The sequence below is a fragment of the Mobula hypostoma genome, chromosome 7 (assembly GCF_963921235.1).
Source record: "Mobula hypostoma chromosome 7, sMobHyp1.1, whole genome shotgun sequence".
NCBI lineage: Eukaryota > Metazoa > Chordata > Chondrichthyes > Myliobatiformes > Myliobatidae > Mobula > Mobula hypostoma.
In genome coordinates this window covers 160,195,083-160,217,876 of record NC_086103.1, presented here as the reverse complement: position 1 = coordinate 160,217,876, position 22,794 = coordinate 160,195,083, and the positions used below count along the sequence as shown (strand labels likewise).

General features: G+C 42.0%; 2 protein-coding genes and 1 non-coding gene across 5 annotated transcripts in view; all 3 read right to left on the bottom strand.

The window, feature by feature from the left end:
- Positions 1-13,814: 13,814 nt before the first annotated feature.
- On the bottom strand, positions 13,815-21,656 carry rps3 (ribosomal protein S3). The gene is made up of 7 exons (XM_063054435.1): positions 21,541-21,656; positions 21,229-21,359; positions 18,051-18,144; positions 16,272-16,366; positions 15,260-15,447; positions 14,826-15,028; positions 13,815-14,181 (listed from the first exon to the last, which is right to left on the bottom strand). The coding sequence occupies exons 1-6, from the start codon at positions 21,568-21,570 to the stop codon at positions 14,829-14,831; spliced, it is 738 nt and encodes a 245-aa protein (XP_062910505.1). The 5' UTR covers positions 21,571-21,656; the 3' UTR covers positions 13,815-14,181; positions 14,826-14,828.
- On the bottom strand, positions 14,263-14,410 carry LOC134349979 (small nucleolar RNA SNORD15). The gene has a single exon (XR_010018793.1). It is a non-coding gene; the product is annotated as a small nucleolar RNA SNORD15 (small nucleolar RNA).
- Positions 21,580-22,794, bottom strand: part of LOC134349703 (NACHT and WD repeat domain-containing protein 2-like) — a 62,385-nt gene continuing 61,170 nt past the window's right edge. For 2 of the 3 annotated variants that reach the window (XM_063054431.1, XM_063054432.1), the window contains exon 8: positions 21,580-21,805. In XM_063054431.1, coding sequence (XP_062910501.1) covers positions 21,711-21,805 — 95 coding nt within the window. In that variant the 3' untranslated portion in view covers positions 21,580-21,710. Of the gene's footprint in view, positions 21,811-22,794 lie in introns of all 3 variants that reach the window. The other variant, XM_063054434.1, reaches the window with a different exon arrangement.

Below are 22,794 nucleotides of genomic sequence, written 5' to 3'. Positions count from 1 at the left end.
TCTGAAGGGAAAGGGGAAACAGGTCCCATTCCACCCAAAGGGAATGGAGAAACAGATCTCATTGAACCCAAAGGGAATGGAGAAACAGGATCCATTCAATTCTGAAGGGAAAGGAGAAACAGATCCCATTCAACCCAAAGAGAATGGAGAAACAGATCTCATTCAACCCAAAGGGAATGGAGAAACAGGTCTCATTCAACTCTGAAGGGAAAGGGGAAACAGGTCCCATTCCACCCAAAGGGAATGGAGAAACAGATCTCATTGAACCCAAAGGGAATGGAGAAACAGGTCTCATTCAATTCTGAAGGGAAAGGAGAAACAGGTCCCATTCCACCCAAAGGGAATGGAGAAACAGATCTCATTGAACCCAAAGGGAATGGAGAAACAGGTCTCATTCAACTCTGAAGGGAAAGGGGACAAGTACGGGGACAAGTGTTCATGATTCATGGGAAATATACATACTGTGAAGCAGGATTCCTATCTGATTCCAGATGGGACAAAGGTCAAGCTTGAATATGGGATTCTTAAGGATTGAACTGGGGTGCTTAGAAGCAGTTGAGCATTCACCATAAACGTTAATCCCTCAGTAACACCAAATGAATAAAACAAAGCCCGAATCCCCATGGGCGGTAGTGTGCAAATTCTGCCACCCTTTTGTTACTGATCATTTCAGTCTTCCTTTCCACACAAAGCTAGAATCAAACGCATATCAACAAGATAGAGTAAAAGTCAGGCAACATACATCAAAGTTGCTGGTGAACGCAGCAGGCCAAGCAGCATCTATAGGAAGAGGTGCAGTCGACGTTTCAGGCCGAGACCCTTCGTCAGGACTAACTGTCTAGTCAGAGTAAAAGTCAGTATCTTTTTCCCAGGTTTGAAATATCTAATATCAGAGGGTGTGCATTTACAGTGAGAGGGCATAATTTTAACGGAGATGTTCAAGGCAAGTTTTTTCACACAGAGAGTTGTGAGTACCTGGAATGCACTGTCTGGGATGATGGTAGAGGCAGAATCATCAGGGACTGTTAAGAGACATTTAGATAGGCACATGAATGTGAGGAAAATTCAGGCATATGGACATTGTATAGGCAATAAGGGATTAACTTAGTTGGCCATTTGATTACCAATTTATTTGGTTTGACACAACGTTGTGGGCCAAAGGGCCTGTTACTGTGCTATATTCAAGTATCTTTTACCCATCCATTCAAAAGAAACGTACAATTGGTCCTCTATAATTTGTCATGTCCTGTATTCCTTTGACGGTCCTCTCACTTTAACACAGTGATTCACCATTGGCTGCCGCTGAGCTGGTGGACGGTTGTTCACCTATAGTGGAGATGGCTTTGCAAGTAGCTCCAGGCTTCTGCCTGTCCAGTTTTACCCTGGGCAGCAGCAACCAGGGCTAGGTAGCACATAGGCATGAAAGATCCCATGCCTCTCCTAGAGAAGCAGAGAATTAACTCCAATGTTGGTCATCAGTTATCCCTCAACTAACTTCACTGACAAGTTATTAGCTGATCAGCACATTGCCGGTAGTGTGAAGTAATAATCACTTTATTAGATTGCCTTTAAATTAAGGGGGTAATTGCCAACATCCTGCAAAGTGATCAATAATTACTTTTATCAATTACTGTTATTTGAAGCATATTTTTACAATTTTAGATTAAATACAAATTAGTCTGCAGCTTCTTATTAATTCCTGTGGTCCATTTGTTTAAATGTGACCAAATAGTACATTTAAAGTCAATCCATTCAGTAGGTCCTGGCAGAACACTCCAGCCCATTTTGTCCTGAAGGTATACAAACTGCTTTCAGATATCCTAGAAACTTCTCACTTTTGAAATTAAACAAAAAGGTTCAATTGTTATCACATCACTAAGTTCAAATTGCCTACAATATTTACATTACACCTGGGGTTACAAGCACTCCATCATCTTTAGAGGAATTTAGGAGGTTCTCTTTGAGAGAGAGGTATTTTATACAGTCTTGTCTTTCCTTTTTCCTCAGTGCCCCAAACTTGGTGAACTCAATCTTGAATGCACTCAATCACAATATCTATAGCCTCACAATGTGGAGAATTCTAATGATTCACATGCACCATGCACAAAATGTGGGAAATCTCTGACTTCTAGCAATTAGATTAGATTCAACTTTATTGTCATTGTACTGAGTACAGATACAAAGCCAATGAAATGCAGTTAGCATCTGACCAGAAATGCAAAGAATAGTGTCATTTACAAAGTAAGTGCTACAGCACACAAATATAGAAGTACTGAGACAGTACAATACGGGTGCAATATTGCTTAGCGCTGTGATGTGAGGTTCAGCAGGGTCACAGCCTCAGGGAAGAAACTCTTCCTGTGCCTGCTGGTGTGGGAGCGGAGGCTCCTGTCTGTCAATTTCCATTTCACATTCTGGTTACCCTCTCACTCCTTTTCTTGTCCTTACCTTCCTGTCACCTCTCCCTGGTTCCCCTTCTCCTTTATTTCATGGTCCACTGTTCTTTCATATTAGATTATTTCTTCAGCTCTTTACCTCTTCCATTTATTGCCCCGTAGGATCTTATTTCATACCCCTCCACCACCTCTGGCCCATCTAGTCCATGCCAAACTATTAATCTGCCTAGTCCCATTATCTGCACCATTGTCCTCCATACCCTTCCCATCCATTTACCTATCCAAATTTCCTTAAATGTTGGAATCAAACCCATGTCTGCTGGCAGCTCGTTCCACACTCTTACCACACTCTGAGTGAAGAGGTTCCCCCTCATGTTCCCCTTAAAGATTTCTCCTTTCACCTTTAACCCATGACGTCTATTTATAATCTCGCCCAACACGTGAAAAAAAGCCTGCTTGCATTTACCCTATCCATGCCCCTCATAATTTTGTATATTTCTATCAAAATCTCCCCTCATTCTCCTACGCTTTAGGAAATAAAGATCTAACCAATTCAAACTTTCCCTATAACTTAGGTCCTCGTGCCCTGGCAATATCCTTGTAAAATTTCTCTGCACTTTTTCAATCTCATTGACATCTTTCCTGTAGGTAATTGACGAAAACTGCACACAATACTCCTCTTTTCCATAGATGCTGACTGGCCTGCTGAGTTCCTCCAGCGTTTTGTGTGTGTTATGCAATACTCCAAATTAGGCCTCACCAATCTCTTATACAGCTTCAACATAATATCCCAATCCCAGAACTCAGTACTTTGATTATCAAAGGCCAATGTGCCAAAAACTTTCTTTACAACCCTATCTACCTGTGACACCACTTTCAAGAAATTATGGATCTTCATCTTCGTATACTGGGCACTGCCCCCTTCCTTTGTGTCCTGAAGAAGGGTCTCAGCCAGGAGTGTCAACTGTTTTTCTCCCTCCATAGATGTTTCCTGACATACTGTGTTCCTCCAGCTTTTTTTGTGTGTGTTGCTCAAGACTTCCAGCATCTGCAGAATTTCTTGTATCTATGATTCACAAGCATCTGGCTGAAGAACATTTCTATGTCTGAAATGGATGATCCATTATCCAGGTTTTGTAATCTTAATTCTAGGTTCTTCAGCAGGAGGCAACGGCCTGTCAGTAATTGCCTTATGCAGCTCTCTCAGAAATGAATGTTTCATTTAACCTGGAGATAAATACGAGGGGTGATTGATAAGTTTGTGGCCTAAGGTAGAATGAGTCAATTTTAGAAACCCTAGCACATTTATTTTTCGACATAGTCCCCTCCTACATTTACGCAGTTAGTCCAGCGGTCATGGAGCATACAGATCCCTTCTTTGTAGAAGTCGTCATCTTGGACCTCCAGAAAGTGGTCCACAGCAGGGTTGATTGATAAGTTCGTGGCCTAAGGTAGAAGGAGATGAGTTATACAGCTCTCGTTACATGTACATGCAGTTCAACTCTTTGAGTGATTATGCAGAAAGTTTGAAGTTAATAACTGATCTCCTTCTACCTTAGGCCACAAACTTATCAATCACCCCTGCTGTGGACCACTTTCTGGAGGTCCAACACACCGACTTCTACAAAGAAGGGATCCGTATGCTCCACGACCGCTGGACTAGGTGTGTACATGTAGGAGGGAACTATGTTGAAAAATAAATGTGCTAGGTTTTTGAAAATTGACGCCTATCTTAAGCCATGAACATCAATCACCCCTCATATGTTGCAGCTCCCTTAGCTTTTGCATAATTAGATAGCACCACTAGAGGTACTTTGCTGCAGTGCCACAAGCCCATGATCAACTCCATCTCTTGCTGATTAAAGTGCTGAGGAAGACTGAAATCCTCAAGGCAAGTGCGGAGGGTAGTGAGTGTTCAGCGCCATCTACCAGCCTCCTGCTCCCTGCTGCTCTAGGACGTTGTCTCTCTCTTGCTCGCTCGCTGATCCTGAGGGAAGGTCCTTCCATTCAATGATCACTCCCTCTCTCCCTCGAGGCTGTTGGAGGATGATGCTGGAGCAAGGTTTAATCGACACAGTTTGTAGATTGCACACTAATTCATGTTCTATTTTCTGGTCACTTCCTTTTTTTCCTGGCTATCCTTGGGCGATTTTCTAATCAGGGCAGCCTGAACACTGAGCTGAACTGAAATATGATTTTGTGTTGTATATCTTGTATTTTTAGAGGGGTTTTGTAGCCATCTGTGTGATTTTTTATTTTGCACGTGGGGTGGGGGGGTTGATGTTTTTTATTCTTTGAACGGGTTCCATGGTTCTTTGTTTCATGGCTGTCTATGGGGAAGATGGAAGTCAGGGTTGTATACTGCTTACATACTTTGAATCCTTTGATGAAGCCACAGGTTCAATAACAATTGCACATATTTCATTCTGCATTGGAATGCGAAGGTTTTAACAGTAGTTAAAATGTTTACTTTTCCTCTGTGTCACTTAATTAATGCATATTCTTGTCTGCATATCTGCTAAATATCTGCTACCAGTGAAATGAATTATTACAATTATTAGCTCCCTGGGTTACAATGAAAGGTTAATAATGTGCATTTTATAAGAGACTATATTAAAACATAATGTCTTGTCTTAATACAACCTTCTTAATGAACAGGATTCAAAACAATGATTAGGGAAATCACTATTGGTAAATCATTAAGGTTGCAAAGCTCAAAAGATCAGCAGCTCTGCCAAGGCACAATTCCCACACTGTGGATCACAGACTTTCTGCACCAGGAACCAAGGCATGGGAGTTGTCATCGAGATGATTAAGAACTACTTACCTTGAAAAAAAATCACTTAGAATCACAAAACGATTCTTGGGAGAAAGGTAAATTGGAATCAACCCAATTGATGATACAATTTAAGCCTATCTAGGAGACATTTAGCAAAATACACCAACTTCAAAGCATTCAGCTTTGCTCAATATTCTCCAGAGGCTATGCACACTACTCATTCAAGCACAGCTAAATGAGTAGCTGTGTATCTGGACTGTTCCTGATTTGGTCAAATATGAGGTCTAAAAAGTTAGCCTGAACAAGCCAAAGGCTCCATTTCTGTGCTGTACAACTCTGACTCTTCAAGCCTAGTATAGAAGTAGTGCAATCACTCAAAACAAGTATGATGTTCTCCTTCCTGGATGTTCGGGTGGGTTCCCCTATGGAGAATGCCTATGCATGACCTTGTGTAATGTCGGGAGGCTGATGCACGGGCAGCCACCTTGCAGTCCTTGACAGATCAGGGTCAGAGCCTAGTGGCCATGGAATCAAGGTGACTGGTGACCCTTCACTGCTGCCCTCTTCCTTCGCCTTCACTACCATTGTGATTGTCATCATCTTCCACCAGCTCCACCGCTGAGGGCTTGGGTGGATCGTTCTTCATATGAACCTCTCCCTTGCCATGGATGACCCCAACAGAAGCTAAGAGCCAGATGCCTAAACTCCAGATACTATCACTCTCAGGAACACACAGGCCCCTCCATCGTGACATGGTGATGATCCTCGGAGAAGTATTTGGAAACAGTGGGCATTACGAAATTAAATATTCAGGAAAAATTAGGGAAAATCCCCATGAATGAAAAATTACAATTTTTTTTTGCACAAATCTTGTTAACTGGTTCTTGAAGAAATTACAGGCCACTCATTTTTCGAACTTCATTTCAAAAAGACAGCAGTTGCTGGCTAAGGCCAAATGGGAACTTGACTTAATTCACTTTTGTGCAACTTTTAAGGCTTTTGTTGGACTACCATGATTTTTGCTCCTCCTTTGAAACAGAAGAATCAGTTGAAAACAAACTAATCAGCAGGACATGAATGAAACCTGGAAAATTTCCTGCTCTCAACAGTTCATAACTAAAGTGATGTAGACAGAAATTTGGAGGGCTATGTAGGAGGGTAGGAGGTTGAAATCTCAGCACAACATCTTGGGGCAAAGTATCTGTACTGTGCTGTAAGTTCTCAACAGAAAAAGCTTTGAGGGATTCAAATGGTATATGCATTGCTGCACAACAGTCAGTCTTCCAGACCTCAGAGACCAACCCCACCTTTTCGAACTATTATTTTATACCATGACTCATCTGAATTAATACTCCAAGGTTCAATATAGATTTATTATCTAAGTACGTATTTATCACCATATACAACCCCGAGATTCATTTTCTTATGGGCATACCCAATAAATCCATAATAGAATAATAACCATAATAGAATCAATGAAAAAACTGTGCAAAAACAAAAAAGAAAGAAATAATAATAATAAATAAATATTGAGAATATGAGATGAAGAGTCTTTGAAAGTGAGTCCATATATTGTGGGAACAGAATTAGAATCAGGTTTATTATCACCGGCATGTCTCGCAAAATTTGTTAACTTTGCAGCAGCAAATGCAATACATGCAATACATAATCTAGAAGAAAGATCAATCAATCAATTGCAGTATATGTATATTGAATAGATTAAAAATAGTGCAAAAACAGAAATAATATATATTAAAAATTGAGGTAGTGTTCATGGGTTCAATGTCCATTCAGGAATCGGATGACAGAGGGGAAGAAGCTGTTCCTGAATCGCTGTGTGCCTTCAGGCTTCTGTACCTCCGACTTGATGGTAACACTGAGAAAAATGTAGGTCCTGGGTGCTGGAGATCCTTAATAATGGACGCTGCCTTTCTGAGATACCGCTCCTTGAAGATGTCCTGGGTACTTTGTAGGCTAGTACCCAAGCTGGAGCCGACTAAATTTATGGCCCTCTGCAGCTTCTTTCGGTCCTGTGCAGTAGTGTCCCTCCCCCCCCCCCCACCCCACCCCAATACCAGACAATGATGCAGTCTGTCAGAATACTCTCCACGGTACATCTATATAAGTTTTTGAATGTTTTTGTTGATGTACCAAATCTCTTCAAGCTCCTAATGAAGTATAGTCTCTGTCTTGCCTTCTTTATAGATGCATCAATATATTGGGACCAGGTTAGGCCCTCAAAGATCTTGACATCCAGGAACTTGAAACTGCTCACTTTCTCCACTTCTGATTCCTCTCTGAAGATTAGTATGTGTTCCTTCATATTACCTTTCCTGAAGTCCACAATCAGCCCTTTCGTCTTACTGATGTTGAGTACCAGGTTGTTGCTGCAGCACCATTCCACTAGTTGGTATATCTTGCTTCTGTACACCCCCTCATTGTCATCTGAGATTCTACCAACAATGATTGTATCATCAGCAAATTTATAGATGGTATTTGAGCTATGCCTAGCCACACAGTCATGGGTATAGAGAGAGTAGAGCAGTGGGCTAAGCACACAGCCCTGAGGTACACCAGTGTTGTTCATCAGCGAGGAGGACATATTATCACCAATCCACACAGATTATGAGCTTCCAGTTAGTAAGTCAAGGATCCAGTTGCAGAGGGAGGTACAGAGGCCCAGGTTCTGTAACTTCTCAATCAGGATTGTGGGAACGATGGTGTTAAATGTTGAGCTATGGTCGATGAACAGCATCCTGACTAGGTGGTCTAAGGCTGTGTGGGGAGCCATTGAGATTGCATCTGCTTTTGACCTATTGTGGTGAATAGGCAAATTGCAATGGGTCCAGGTCCTTACTGAGGCAGGAGTTCAGTTTAATCATGATCAACCTCTCAAAGCATTTCATCACTGTAGATGTGAGTGCTATCGTGCGATAGTCACTAAGGCAGCTCACATTATTCTTCTTAGGCACTAGAACATTTCAATGATGGGACAAGAGAAGTCGAGTGAAATATAGTAATTTCAAGCATCTGCAGATTTTCTCGTTTGTGACATTATAGTACGTTTGAATAATTTGCAATACCATCTAAAGAGCACAAGATACTATTTGTAATGACAGACTAAGAAACAATATTAAGATGAAAGGCCAATCCAAATGTAAAGCAGGCAATATGAACTGTAATAGACAAATAGTAAATGGATCATGAAAACCTGGAGTATATCATTTTTGTTTAAAAAATAGTACGGATAATTGAAGTCTATATTGGCATGTGAATTTGACCATGGAAATATGCATGGATATACTGTACTTCTACTTTCAAATCTCATACTGATATCTTAATGGAGCAGTGGATAACATTTTGCCTTTATTTTTTACTGATTGAAGAATGCTTTATGCCTTCTGATCTCATTTTGCTCAGCTCTTTGATCATACAATCCTCAACAGTGCATACCTCCAATTCTGGTCCTTTTGCACATAACATCAATGCTTCTAATCTATGTAACGGCGAATGTATTTTTTATTTGAATCGAGATATTGTAAGGGGAGAGGAGAACTATGACAGGAGCAAGGACAGACACACTGTCTTGGATCCACGTTTGATTGTCTTACACATTCACCTCTTTCCCCACCCCCTTCAGTTTACATTTTCTGAGTTTTGGAAACTAAGCCAGACCAAGGGTAATGCAATTTTGAGTTAACAGAATTAAAGCAAGGTTGCAGATCCAGAGCAAAAGCTTTCAACAGTTCTGTGTCATGAAAGTTACTTCAAATGCTTTCCAAACAGCCATAAACTCCCAAATTCCAATTAAGCAAACTCATGTGCAGATCTTGAAATCTGGGTGCAGGTTAGATCTTTGCTGCACCATCTTCTATATTTTTCCTCCCATGTACATAAACCCTGGAGCACAGAAGAATCATTTTCATGATTCTTCAGTCACTGGGTATCTTCAGTGATCCAGGTTTGATCCATCTTCAGTTTGTATCCTCTTGACGAGTTTCTTTTCTTTCACCCAACTCCAATATGTCCTGACGAAGGGTCTCGGCCTGAAACGTCGACTGCACCTCTTCCTATAGATGCTGCTTGGCCTGCTGCATTCACCAGCAACTTTGATGTATGTTGCCCCAATATGTCCCATTGGTAGGATTGTCTCATTCCCACTAAATGGCCACTACATTGTTTACTGAGGGAGGAATTGATAGGAAGGAAGGTATAATAGGTCAGTGGGGGGAAAAAAATCAAGCAAATGTGATCATTTTAGAAACTAGCGGACTTGGTGGGTCAAAATTGCCCATTTCCAAGAACTGTGGCTTGCTGGCAACATATTGCACAACTACTGTGCATCATTAATCCACAGCTTGAACAGTTGCTGCTGTTGTTGAGGTAATTGGTAAGCCATTTAAGATTGGAGATGAGGAGCAATTTCTTCTCACACCACAGTAGCATAGCGGTTAGCACAACGCTATTAAAGCGCGAGGTGTTCCAGAGTTCAATTCCAGTGTCATCTGTAAATGTCATGTGTAGATCCTCCCCATGGAATGTGTGGGTTTCCCCTGGGAGCTCCAGTTTCCTCCCACACTCCAGAGACACTGAGTAGGTTAATTTGTCATTGTAAATTGTCCCATGTTTGGGATAGGGTTAATCAGGTCTGTCAGGGGCTGTAGGGGTGGCATGGCTTGAAGGACTTACTCCTGCTCCACACAGCATCACTAAATAAATAAATTTCAGTGGATGCCTTATTCCCTCATTCTTGGAACTTGGGCAAATTTGCCAGTTCAGCACTACCACTTAATACCCATAGACACTTTTCACATTGTATTTTATATGTTGCAGTATAACTTAATACACGTTGCTATGAACCCAAGAAAGTCTAAAGGGAGCAGGAAATATACAAGCACTCTAGATTCTGGGCCCAGAACCCACTTACTCTCTGGACTGACAGTTAAATCCAGACAATAAGCTCCAAACACTTGGATACCAGATTCCAACATGTTGGTGTACGGCCTCCTCTTTTGCCACAATGAGGCCACACTCAGGTTGGAGGAGGAACACCTCATATTCCATCTAGGTAGCCTCCAACCTGAAGGTGTCAACATTGATTTCTCCAACTTTTGGTAATTTTTCCCCCTCCCTCTTCAATTCCCCACTCTGGCCTCTTACTGCTTCTCCTCACCTGCCTATCATCCCTCCCCCTCAGTGCCCCTCCTCCTTCCCTTTCCCCTCTCCAGATTCCTCCTCCTTCCACCCATCACCTTTCATCTTTTACTGCACCTCCTCCTTCCACGTTCTTGTTCTGGCAACACACACAAAATGCTGGAGGAACTCAGCAAGTGAGGCAGTATCTATGGAAGTAAACAAACAGTCGCCGTTTCTGGCTGAGACCCTTCTTCATACAGGGGGTGGGGGAAGAGAGGAGGAGACTAGGTCATAGGTGAAGCCAGGTGGGTAAGAAAGGTGAAGTGCTGGAGAGGAATGAATCCGATAGAGGAGAGTGGATCATAGGAGAATGGGACCCAGGGTGAATGATAGGCAGTTAAGAAAAGGTAAGAGAGCCAAAGTGGGAAGGAGGGAACTTTTTTTTAAAATGGAAGGAGAAATCAATGCTTATGCCTTCAGATTGGAAGCTACTCGGACATAAGGTATTGCTCCTCCACAGAGGGGAGCCTTGTTTTGGCATCTTCCCTCTTCCCTTCCAGTCCTTATGAAGGATCTCAGTCCGAAACATTGACTGTTTATTAATTTCCTAATATGTTGCCTAACCTGTGTTCTTCCAGCACTGTGTGTGTGTGTTGCTATGGATACCAGGTTATTTTATTTAGAGATACAGCACAATAACAGGTTCTGGCTCAATGAACTCACTCCACCCAATTATAAACCTACTAAGTAGTACATCTCTAGGATGTGGGAAGAAACCAGAGCACCCAGGGGAAACTGTCACACAGTCACATACAAACTCTTTACTGTGACAGGATCTGAACCCAGGTCACTGACACTGTAAAGCAATGCACTAGCCACCACACTACCGAGCTGGTTTGCTATCATTTATTATTATTAAAGCTGTCACATAAGAGTGGCAACATGTCCATATTGGCAGGATAATCCTATTCCACACAGATGGGAGCTCCCTGCGGAAAAACTCCAGGGAAGATGAACTCTTCTGTAGAGGGCAGTCGCTATTTTGTGGCAACCGAACATCATGCAGATGAATGCCAGCTACAGTACTGCTGTCTACATATCCACCCCAACCCCCACACCCCAAGGGTGCACTAGGAGAGCTCCAGTGTCATCAGCTCGCACAAAACAAGCATCCAATCTTTTCATAACTGAAGAATATTTCAATCGTTATTCTTTTCTGTCCTTTTTATTGCATTCTTTATGCTGTTTTTTTAATGCTGCATTAAACCCAGCCCAACAATTATTTTGTTCTCCTTTATGCTTGCATGTCAAAGAATGATTAAATAAACAATCTTGACAAACTATCAAAAGGATAACGATGTTTTAAATTTGAAGTACCTAACCTAAAATAACTTATTATACAACAGTACAATGCGTGTTATTTCTCAAGAACTACATCTGAACTGTCCTGGCACACAATGTAGTATTAGAATGACAACTTCAAGCCAAGCTTCTATGCTGGAACTAAAGAATCCAATAACTAGTTATAACTTAATCCTCTCCCAGACTGAATGTCTCCAGTCACCAGAAGACATTGAACAGACGAAGCAGGCGTAGGCCATATAAACTATTAAGAATTCAGATACAGATGATACATGCAATCGGGCAGATGGCATTATATATCAAAGTTAACTTGTCCTTCTCATCTTTAATAGAGTTTTGCATAGATACTTTTAATCTCAGGAAGAAATGTAACAGCTTACTTTTACAACTTGCCCACTATTTGCACCCCAACCCACTCCAGAATCTCATCTGACCGAGCAAAAAAGTTTGCAATCCCAGTGACTTTAACTTTAGTAGCTAGTGTATTTGATAGCAGAAATTACAGTACTCTAGCTTGTATTTTTGAACAGTTGAATCACCAACTGTTTAATAGCATATGATAAAATGGAGGCACCTTCACCTGCTCCCATAGACATCGACAACCCTGTGATTTCAATCTGAGGCCAACATGAGAGCATCCTTCAGGATGGCAAACCCACAGAAATCATCCGGCCCAGATAGGCTACCTGGCCAAGTTCATCGATTACCCTGGTGGTGTGGAATGTGGTAACCTGCCTCACTGACCATTATCCAGTAGCACTTGCATCCAATGTCAAGTGCTTTGAAAGGTTGGTGCTAAAAAAAAATCAACTCATGAGAAGCCACCTAGATCCACTCCAGTAGGTCAACAGCAAATGCCATTTCTTTGGCTCTTCACTCAACCCTGGAACATCTGGACAGCAAAGATGGACACATCAGGTTGCTCTTTATTGACTACAGCCAGGCACTTAATACTACCATCCCCTCAATACTAATCACAAGTTGAAAACTTTGGCCACAATACCTTCTTGTGCAACTGGATCTTCAATTTCAACACTTGCAGACCCGTCAGTTCGGATTGGCAACAGTATCACCTCTGCAATTAATATCACCTTTATTTTTATGACCGAGGCCAAACATAGCTTGTGTCATATTTAAATTTGCTGGCATATGGAATGCCTGCTACTGTGTGATCCAGAATCTCCCGAAGGGAAGGCCCCGAGTCCTTGGCTTTGCCTCTTGTTCAGTGGCCGGGGTGGGGTCGAAGTGCTCAGATGGTTCTGATGGACTCGGAGTCCCCTGCATCAGCAAGTTTGCGGTGCTTGGAGGTTCATGGCAGGGAGAGTTTCTCCGTTCTACTGTCTGCGTGAGATGATGGAGCTATCTGGACTTTCAGACTTTTTTTTTAACCGTGCCCATGGTCTGCTCTTCATCAAATTACAGTATTGCTTTGCACTGTTGTATCTAATCTAATACCACTATCATTGGCCAAGTCAATGGTGGGGTCAAATCAACATATAGAATGGAGATTAAAAATCTGGCTGAGTGGTGTCACCCCTCAATGCCTGCAAAACCAAGGAGCTGATTATTGACTTCAGGAGGAAACCAGATGTCCATGGGCCAGACCTCATCAGAAGGTGGAGCAGGACAGCCTCTTTAAATTCCTGTTATAATTGCAGAGGGTCTGTCCTAGGTTCAGCACTTAAATGTCACAATGAAAGCACAGCAACACCTCCTCTGTTCATGCAAATTTGGCATGTCATCTAAAACTTTGACAAACTTCTATAGATGTGTGGTGGAGAGTATATTGACTGATCCCCCTCTACAGAAAGTAGATACAGCCCAGTCCATAATGGGTAAAACCACCCACCATTGAGTACATTAGATGGATCGCTGTCACAGGACAGCAATATTGATCAGGAAGGTGGTAAAGGAACCTCAGGACCCACACCAGCAAGTTCAGGAAGTCATTACCCCTCAACCATCTGGCTCTTGAATCAGAGGGGTAACTTCACTCACCCTATCACCGAAATGGACTCACCCTCAAGGACTTTTCATCTCATGTTCTCAGTATTTAATCCCTTTATTTTTTTAAAAGTTTTTTTTTGGTCTTTGTACTTACAGTTTGTTGGGTTCTTCTGCACACTGTTTGCCGTTGGATATGGTCTTTTATTGATTTATGCATCTTTATTTACTCCGATCACTCACAAGAAAATGATCTCAGGGTTGAATATGGTTTCATATATGTACCTTCATAATAAACTTGAAATTTCTTGACAATTTGTGAATCTTCCTTCAAATTATACAACTAGTCTACAAAATCCAAGCTGATGGGACTCTAATGTTAACAAATCGTACATGTGGCAATGCAACATATTATTACCTGACTTCCAGGGAGGAAGCAGTTTCAGTAATTGCAATTTAGTTATCCAACACTGGCGTTGAATGTAAATTAAAACAAGTAACAGGGGTTTTTTTTGGTTCTGTTTTATTGCATTACAGAAAATTAGCCTTCAGATGATACCATACCTGCAAAAAACATAAAAAGCAAATATTAGAGGTGCTTAATATGTAATCTGTAAACAGCATGCACATATTTTGTTGTTTAGCTCTTCTCAGACAAATGCCTCAGTCATCAGTCGAAGACACACTGTGCTCGGGAACCTCAATACACAGCAGCACAGAACATGCTACCTGGATCAGGTATCCCGAGACAGATCTAGTCTTAGCAGACTCGTCATCAATATCATCACTGAAGGCTTTACAAATACTGTAGCAATTTGATTATAAAAATTCTTCTTGGGGCCTGGGTTATAGTGGCAACATTATTTCTCACCACCATAACCGTCATACAAAATTACTAGAATGGTCAAATTTAAATTCATAATTTCTACCAGGAAACACTCCACTCTAGTTTTGTTACTGCGGCAACAATTACCCAAAGGAAACATTCAAATGAAAGCAAAGGGTTACCTTCAACAGCTGCAATCTATTTTAAATGCTCTACTTGAGTAAATCTAGCTAATACAAAGCTTTGCTCTAGAGGACACTCACTGGAAACAAATATTTCTCTGTGCACTAGTACAAAATTCAAAGTATCACAAAGATACTCATGATGTATTCCCTCCTCTCCACTCAGCTTCAGAGTATGGCACTGGGAATTAATGTCTTACCAATTATGCAGTAGGAACTGGCCCTGGCTGCTGGATTACAGGCTGCTCTGGTTTGCCTCCCTTCTGTTCTGAAATGGGTGTAGTTGGCAAGATTTCATCCTTGGGCTCAACAATGCTGACGTGATCAGGAAGAGGTTTCTTGGGTCCAATTTTACCACTTGGGTCCCATGGTAGCATAATTTTCACTTTTATGCCTAATACACCTGTGAAGGAAAAAAAATAGGTCAATGTTGGAATGGAACAGGTACCAGGGATTATTATGTTAAAAACTTCAGTTCAGGCATGATTGTCTCCAGGAAAACCTGGGGTCAGAGGAAAAATACATTTCCAAATACCAGGGACAGCAGATTAAGCCTGCATTTTTGGAAACTAGAAGTATTCTATAGTCTTTTACAAGTGACGTTAGCGAACAACACGCAGAACGACATGCTCACCTTGTCTTAGCAGTACATGACGCACAGCTGTATCAACATAGTAGTTCACAGGATCACCACTGTGGATCATTAGACCATCAACAAACTTCATGGATTTGGCTCTCTGGCCTCGAAGCTTTCCAGAAACTACTACCTCACAGCCCTTGGCACCGCTCTCCATGATGAAGCGGAGAACACCATAGCAGGCTCTGGAAAGGAAGATTACACGTTTTCAGTTTCACTAAAAAAGTGTACGGCAACTCCTACCTACAAAATAATCCAAAGCAGGATTACTCAGGTGGTTTAGGAATAACTAGAACCTTTTGAATGAGCAGATGGCACACCTGGGAGTAGACCAGTACTCCCTAATCATCGTCCGAGGATGATAAGCAACAATACCAAAGCTAAGACTATTTGTACTATGTCATTCACAACTTCAGCAGAAAAATTAAAAATCACCTTTACTTATCAATGGTGTCAACAAGTCTGATCATTTACTTTATTTTGAAACAATACCAAACCTAACAACCACCACTGTAACTTTGCACGTCAAACTTGTAGTAGTCTTCTGAAACAGCCCCCAATGACCCATTAACAATTCTGTAAAATTTATAAAGTATGTGTTTTCCAGATCTGAAGCTTGGTCTGAAAATGAGTGTGTCTGGATTAACAAATAGGCAAACAATAGCACCTCCAACAATTCTACACTCCAAATTTCAGTTTGCCTATTTGACCTTTTCTGTGTGATTGAACCAACAATCCTTTACAGTCCAAGGTAGGCCTAGTGTTAGCATGAATGAACAATCTTCTAAGCCAAAGGTTCCCAACCTGGGGTCCACAGACACCTATTAATGGTAGGGGCCTACGGCATAAAAAGGTTGGGAACCCTTGCTCTATGCTAGATGTTTTATATAATTACCGTAAGTCTTGTGGTCATACAAACTCATTTGATTAGATGCTTTCTTTACAAGCCCTTGAAATCTATTTTCAAAGTTACTTAATACAAAACATGAGGTTGAAACCACCATCTTACCTTCGTACAGCCAGTCCTCCCAGCAGCTTGTAGCGCAGAGATTCAGCCTGTGCAATGGCACAAAGCCCCCGAGTGGCAACCTTTTCAGCATAGAGCTGGGGAAGAAAATGTACATTATTCCACGAGAGCTTAAATTCCATTGCAACACTTCTGCTCAGATGAAATGTAGTCAAGACATTGGCACAATGCGTTCCAAACTGAGAACTATTCAGACATGCCCACTTGGCCCAATGGAGTGAAACAAGGCCTTGCTTTTCTCAATCTCACCTTGAAAACATTGTGGGAATGGAGTTGATATTCACAACTAATAGGGAACTCTTCACTCAGTGGTAACAACATTCCAGATCTAAGTTCCAAGACACCACCAGCTTATTCACCAAAGCATACAGGGATCAGCCTTGCACTCAACGTCCACAAGATCAAGGTTCTCTACCAACCTGCCTCACTCAGACCTCCAACATTACAACACAGACCTTCTCCCAGGTCTCAGGAACAACCATTTGGTGAAGGCAGATATTGAGGAGATATACCACCATAACCTTTGGTCAATTGAGGGAAAGGACTAGAATTTCATAAACCTTAGATCTGGCAGTAAACTTGATCAGAAAGCACTAATTGCTGCCTTGACTTATGAAACGTGGCTAGCATCAAAAATTCTGCAAAGGCCTCCAAATTCACATCACTCAAAACAGGAGCATACAGGTGGTACTGAGAACCTCAATCCCATGCCATCGAGAGCGAAGAATATAAGTAACAGAGAGAGCACCACCTCATGGGCTAGCCACCCACCCACCCTAGTCACCTTTGGAAGTCTAGCATTCCACAATTAACCCCATTAGCCACAAAACCAAGTGGAATCAAGCCTTCCTCAATCCGGAAGATTAAGCTATAGATTCCATTAGCCAAGTATAATTAAATGTGAGGATTTCTGTTGCTACCACCCCTTTCAGGGAACATGATACAGACCAATACTAGCCACTGGGAACACTACTTTCTCACCGCAGGTTAATTTTTCAAATAATGAATGCCATCCTAGCTTTTGATCCACTTGCTGAGGTCAACTGATTCTTCCGATTTATCAAAACCACCCAATTTATGCACCTTAATAAAACATTTCACTACCTTTCACAGAAAATTCTGTTCATTTATCTAATTTCAAATCATACCAAATTTTTTTCAGCAACATCCACACAATTCTCTTCTGCAACTTCTCCATTAAGATGGTGACAAGAGCTTTATGCAATACTCAAGTTACATCAAGGTAAAACTGTTATATGGTTTTAGAATCCCCACCTCCATTCTCATACCCTAGGCGTTAGATAATAAAGCACAGCGAAAATCTTTTAATCCACATTTTGACATATTTCTCTATGCTTAAGGATCTATAGTCATGTCAATGTCCCTATGCAAACCCCCCACTTCCAAACCCTAGTATCTACCCATTTACTGCATATTCCCATCACCTCAAATTTCCCCAGAATTATCAAAAACTTATCAGCAATCTTCCATTAAGACGGACAACTTCTGCGCTGAAACCTTCTCAGACAAATGCCTGAGTCATCAAAGGGTATATTGTTCAGGACCCCAAAATCAGCAGCATAGAACATGCCAACTGCATCAGGAATCCTGACACAAGTCACACTCCCATCTGACTCGTCATCGAACATCATAGAAGGCATCAAGGGAGAAAACATTGCTTCAGTCAACTGAGCCAAAGGACACTATGTTAAACAATGAAAGTGCCACCAAGTCCCTTCAGATCCCCACACTTCAACTTACCTCAACACTTCCTTCAGGGAAACCAAATCTCTTCTGAACTACAGCAGTCAGCTCACGGATTCGGCGACCTTTCTCACCAAGCACATTCTGAGTCCTGAGAAATTAACCAATCGTTATTGGTTACTTTCTAGCACAACTTGGATTTTCTGAAGCACAGTGTGAAGAGGAGCAATAACAAAAATATTTAGATACTACTTTTTACCTTTACAGTCTTATTCAAGCTAGAAATTTTCAACACAGGTTGATAGGATGAAGGCAGCATGTTTGCCTTCATAGGCCAGGGCATAGAGGTGTAAAAGTTGGGATGCTGCGTTGCAACACAGGTTGGGATTAATCTGTGTAGCTCTGGTTGCCACATTTCAGTAAAGGTGTGACTGCATTATAGAGAGCGCACAGGAGATTCACCAGGATGTTGCCTAGATCCGAAAACTTATGGAGATTGGATGTGGTCTCTTTTCCCTGAAGTGAATAGAGGAATACAAAAAGGCATAGATACAGTGCTCAGAATCCTTTCCCCAGTCAGAATATCAAAACCAAGGTGAGAAGGAAAAGGTTTCTTTCAACAGAATCGTTAATATTTGTGATGTACTGCCAAAGATGGTCGCAAGAATCAAACAATGGCTACATTTTTTGTTACATTTATTACACCATCCATCAAGGACACCCATCACCCGGGCCATGATCTCTTCTCACACAGGAGCCTCAGAACCCACACAAGAGGGTCCAGGAACAGTTGTTACCCCTCAACCATCAGGCTCTTGAACCAAAGGGGATTAACTTCACTCGCATGCCTCACTGAACTATTCCCACTGAACCAGACGGACTTTCAAGGATACTCAATCTCATTCTTGATATTTATTGCTATTTATTTATTATTCCTCTTCTGTACTTTTTAAAAAAATTGCACACTTGTTTGCCTTGTTGACTGCAGTCTTCCATCGATTCTATTGTGTTTCTTGAACTTAGCGAGGTTCCGCACAAGAAAAAGAATCACAGGGTTGTATATGGTGGCTCGTGTACCACAATAATAAATTTATTTTTAAACTTTACGAACCATTTACACAAATGCTTCGATAAGTCACAGGCCATAGAAGCAGAATTAGGCCACATCTCTGCACATTCTCCTATTCTGTCCAAGTCCTTCTGCAGATTCTCTGCTTCAACATTTCCTGCCCCTCCACCTGTCTGCAAACTTGGCTACAAAGCAACCAATTTAGTCACCCAGAACATTAACCTGTAATATGAAAATTTGTGGTCCAACACCAAACCCTGTGGAATACCACTAGTCACTGGCAGCTAACTAGAAAGGGCCCCCTTTATTTCCATTCTTTGCCTTCTGGCAAGATTCTAGCCAACCTTCCTAACCTTGTTCGTATTTTTCTGGTAATACCATGGGCCCATATTTAGTTTTGCAGCCTCATGTGTGACACCTTGTCAAAAGCCTTCTGAAAATCCAAATAAACAAGTCCACAGACTCTCCTTTCTTGTCTTCCTACTATTACCTCATCCTTAATAATAGGCTCTTCTTAACATCTTGCCAACCGCTGAAGTCAGACTAGTTGACCCACGATTCCTGCCCTTTGCCTCCCTCCTTTCTTAAAGAGCGGAGTGACATTAACGTTTCAGCAACCCTAATGATTCTACATTCACTTTGTCCTGGCTTTAATCCCTGACATGCTGCTGGTGCCTTCTAGTGAAGACTGATGCAAAATACTTTCTTCAATTCATTCCCCATTACTACCTCTCCATCAGTCCAACATCCATTTTACTCTATACATCTGAAAAAACCTTCCTATATCCTCTTATATTATTGCTTTCACCGCTTCTCACGTTATAACGTTTTTCTGTTGGGTTTTAAAAACTCTCAATCCTCCAGCTCCCCACTATTTTTTTGCTGTACTGCAAACCCTTATTCTTATGCAGTCAAGACTTCCCTTGTCAGCCACGGTTGCCTCATCCTCCTTTCCCAATATTCCCAGAAACTCCAGGCACGGTAGTGTACCACCATCTTTACAAATGTCCCCTTTCAATCAACTTCGACCAGCTTCTCTAACACTTTACAGTGCCAGCTATCATACTTGGGTTCAATTCCTGCGGCTAATGAGTTTATACTTTCTCAAATGAAGCAGACAAGTAGGTCAACTGAATTCAGAACTATATGCTAACCAAGGGTGACAGAGAAAGCAATGGGAGTGCTGGTATGGCCAATAACCAGGAACTATAAATGCACAAAACTGTGGAGCAGATTTTCATGTCAGCATGGCCCACATCAGCTCCCATTCCTCATGCAAGTACTGAGAAAAATCGTTGCAAAATTACCACACTCTAGCTTGACAATTGAAAATTAACAAGTCATAGAGTTAAAACAGAAACATCTTAAAACAGATTGTACCAGGGCTGTGTAAATGCCTGCACAAACCCTGAGCAATACACAAAATGCTGAAACAACTCAGCATCAAGTTATTCTAGTATCTGTTATACTGTCCCCGAGATTCTGCAGCATCTTGTCTTTTCGTCTAGATTTCAACCACCTGCAGATTTTGTGTCTCCCTTGTGTTATTGAAAACTATATCAATAAGGACACCAGTTAGGCTTAGTTGGCTAATCTACCTTTACCATATATCTTAATCATACACTACATTTACAATATTCCCAAATGGGACATAGCAAATAATTCCATTCTTATTCAGCTCTAATATAACTACAGGTGCAGTGTGGAGACATACACAACAAACAAACAACCCCCATACGAACCTATTTGGATTAAGGGCTCAAACACCAGGAAATCTGCAGATGCTGGAATTTCAAGCAACACATAAAAGTTGCTGGTGAACGCAGCAGGCCAGGCTGCTTCCTAGAGATGCTGCCTGGCCTGCTGTGTGTTGCTTGGATTAAGGGCTAATAGAAGCAGCTTCAGGACTAACTGCAAGAAGCCCAGTGACCCATTTCTGTAACGTTGTGGACCTCAGGGTGTCCGGCCCAATCCCCACTTAAGTTGCAGAAGCATCACCACTGTAAGTAACTGGGTAACTCTGTGTATCAGCGTATTGGGCCTATTTCCTCACCTGAAGCTGCAGCTTCAGGTGTGCGACCACTTGTAGGAACCACAGGGCGCCCGGCCCCATCCTCACCAGAAGTTGCGGCGGCCGGGACCGGAGTCGCAGACGCGGCCTTTTACCTGGTGGCCAGGATGATGATCTCGGTCCGGGTTGGGGTGACGCGCACCTCCACGCCGCTGTAGCCGTCCTCGGCCAACTCGCGGGTCAAGAACTCATTAAGCTCGGCCTTGAAGATCCCGTCCGCGACGAACTAAAAGACAGACGACAGCCGGCGCCATGTTAAGACTCTGACAGACAATCCTCATCCATCCTAAACATCACGCATCACCAGCACACTGTCCGGCCACCAACGTCGGCAAACACCCGCGTGGGACCACCCCGAGCCGGAATTGCCCCCGCTACCGGTAACGGACCCATCTTCCCAGCCTCACCTTTCGCTTCTTCGAGATCTGAGCCGCCATCTTCCGTCACGGATCCGCGGCAAAAGGGAAGAGGTCGTCTCAGCGGAAGTGATTTAACTGGGCTAACACTTCCGCCGAAAGATTTCCGCCAATGGAAGAGAAGGACGGCCCACGTGGGGCGCGCGCAAGGACGCTTGGCTTTATGGTCTTTGTAGTTTGTTTTTAGTCATAGGGCTTGCTATGGCCGCATGTACTGAAAAGTGCTGTGTAGACCGATTATTCTGATCACAAGTACCTGTACTTGGAGGTGGTAGAAATGAGAATCACATGAGTGGCGAATTAAAAAAAGTGTTAACACTACTGAATGCATTGACCAAATGACACTGAGAATGTAAAAAATTTTGCATCGTGTTTTATGTATGCGTATATATTATGAATAAGGTTAATCTTTCACAGTAAAGGAAAAGCATTGACAGAGTGCATTATATCATCAACAATTAACAACCTCCTTGAGCAACACACACAAAATGCTGGAGAAACTCAGTAAGTCAGGCAGCATCTATGGTGGGCGATGTTTTGGGACGAAATGTTGGCTGTTCATTCCCCTGGAGAGATACTCATTGACTTGCTGAATTTCTCTGGCATTTTGTGTGTGTTGCTCCAGATTTCAAGCAGCCACCAAGTCTTTTGTGTTAACAATCCCGAATAGCTCGGCTGGCCGAGTGGCATGAATGGAATTACGCAGGGTTGACAACTGGCTTCCCCTCTGTATATGCTGCTGGATCTGCTGAAGTTTTCTTCAGATCTGGCATTTGTAGCCTTTATATAAGCAGAGTACAGTGGTTATGGACCATAGGTACCTTGAAGACAGTGAGCACAAAGAAAGAACAGTTGGGATTAGTTTAATTTTGTATCATGCTCAGCACTGACATGATGTCTGCTCGAATATGATGCATCTGCTGAGCATGATGCTAAATTAAACCAGTCTGCACATGATCCATTTTATGAAGTGTCGGTGGCATTATACTTCTTACTTTTTGAATTGTGTTGTAAATGCACTTTATGCTAAATGTCAATCTTCTGGAATATATATTTTTTCATTTGTGGTGATATAACTCTATGTGTTGCATGTGAGTTATATGTACTGTGTCATGCACCTGGTCTGGAGACATGTTGTTACGTTTGGTGGTATATATGCATGTGGGTGATTGGCAATAAATTTGCACTTGATTTTCCAAGGAGGATTTGATCACAGCTGTGAATCTGTTCGTTGGACTGCCTTGT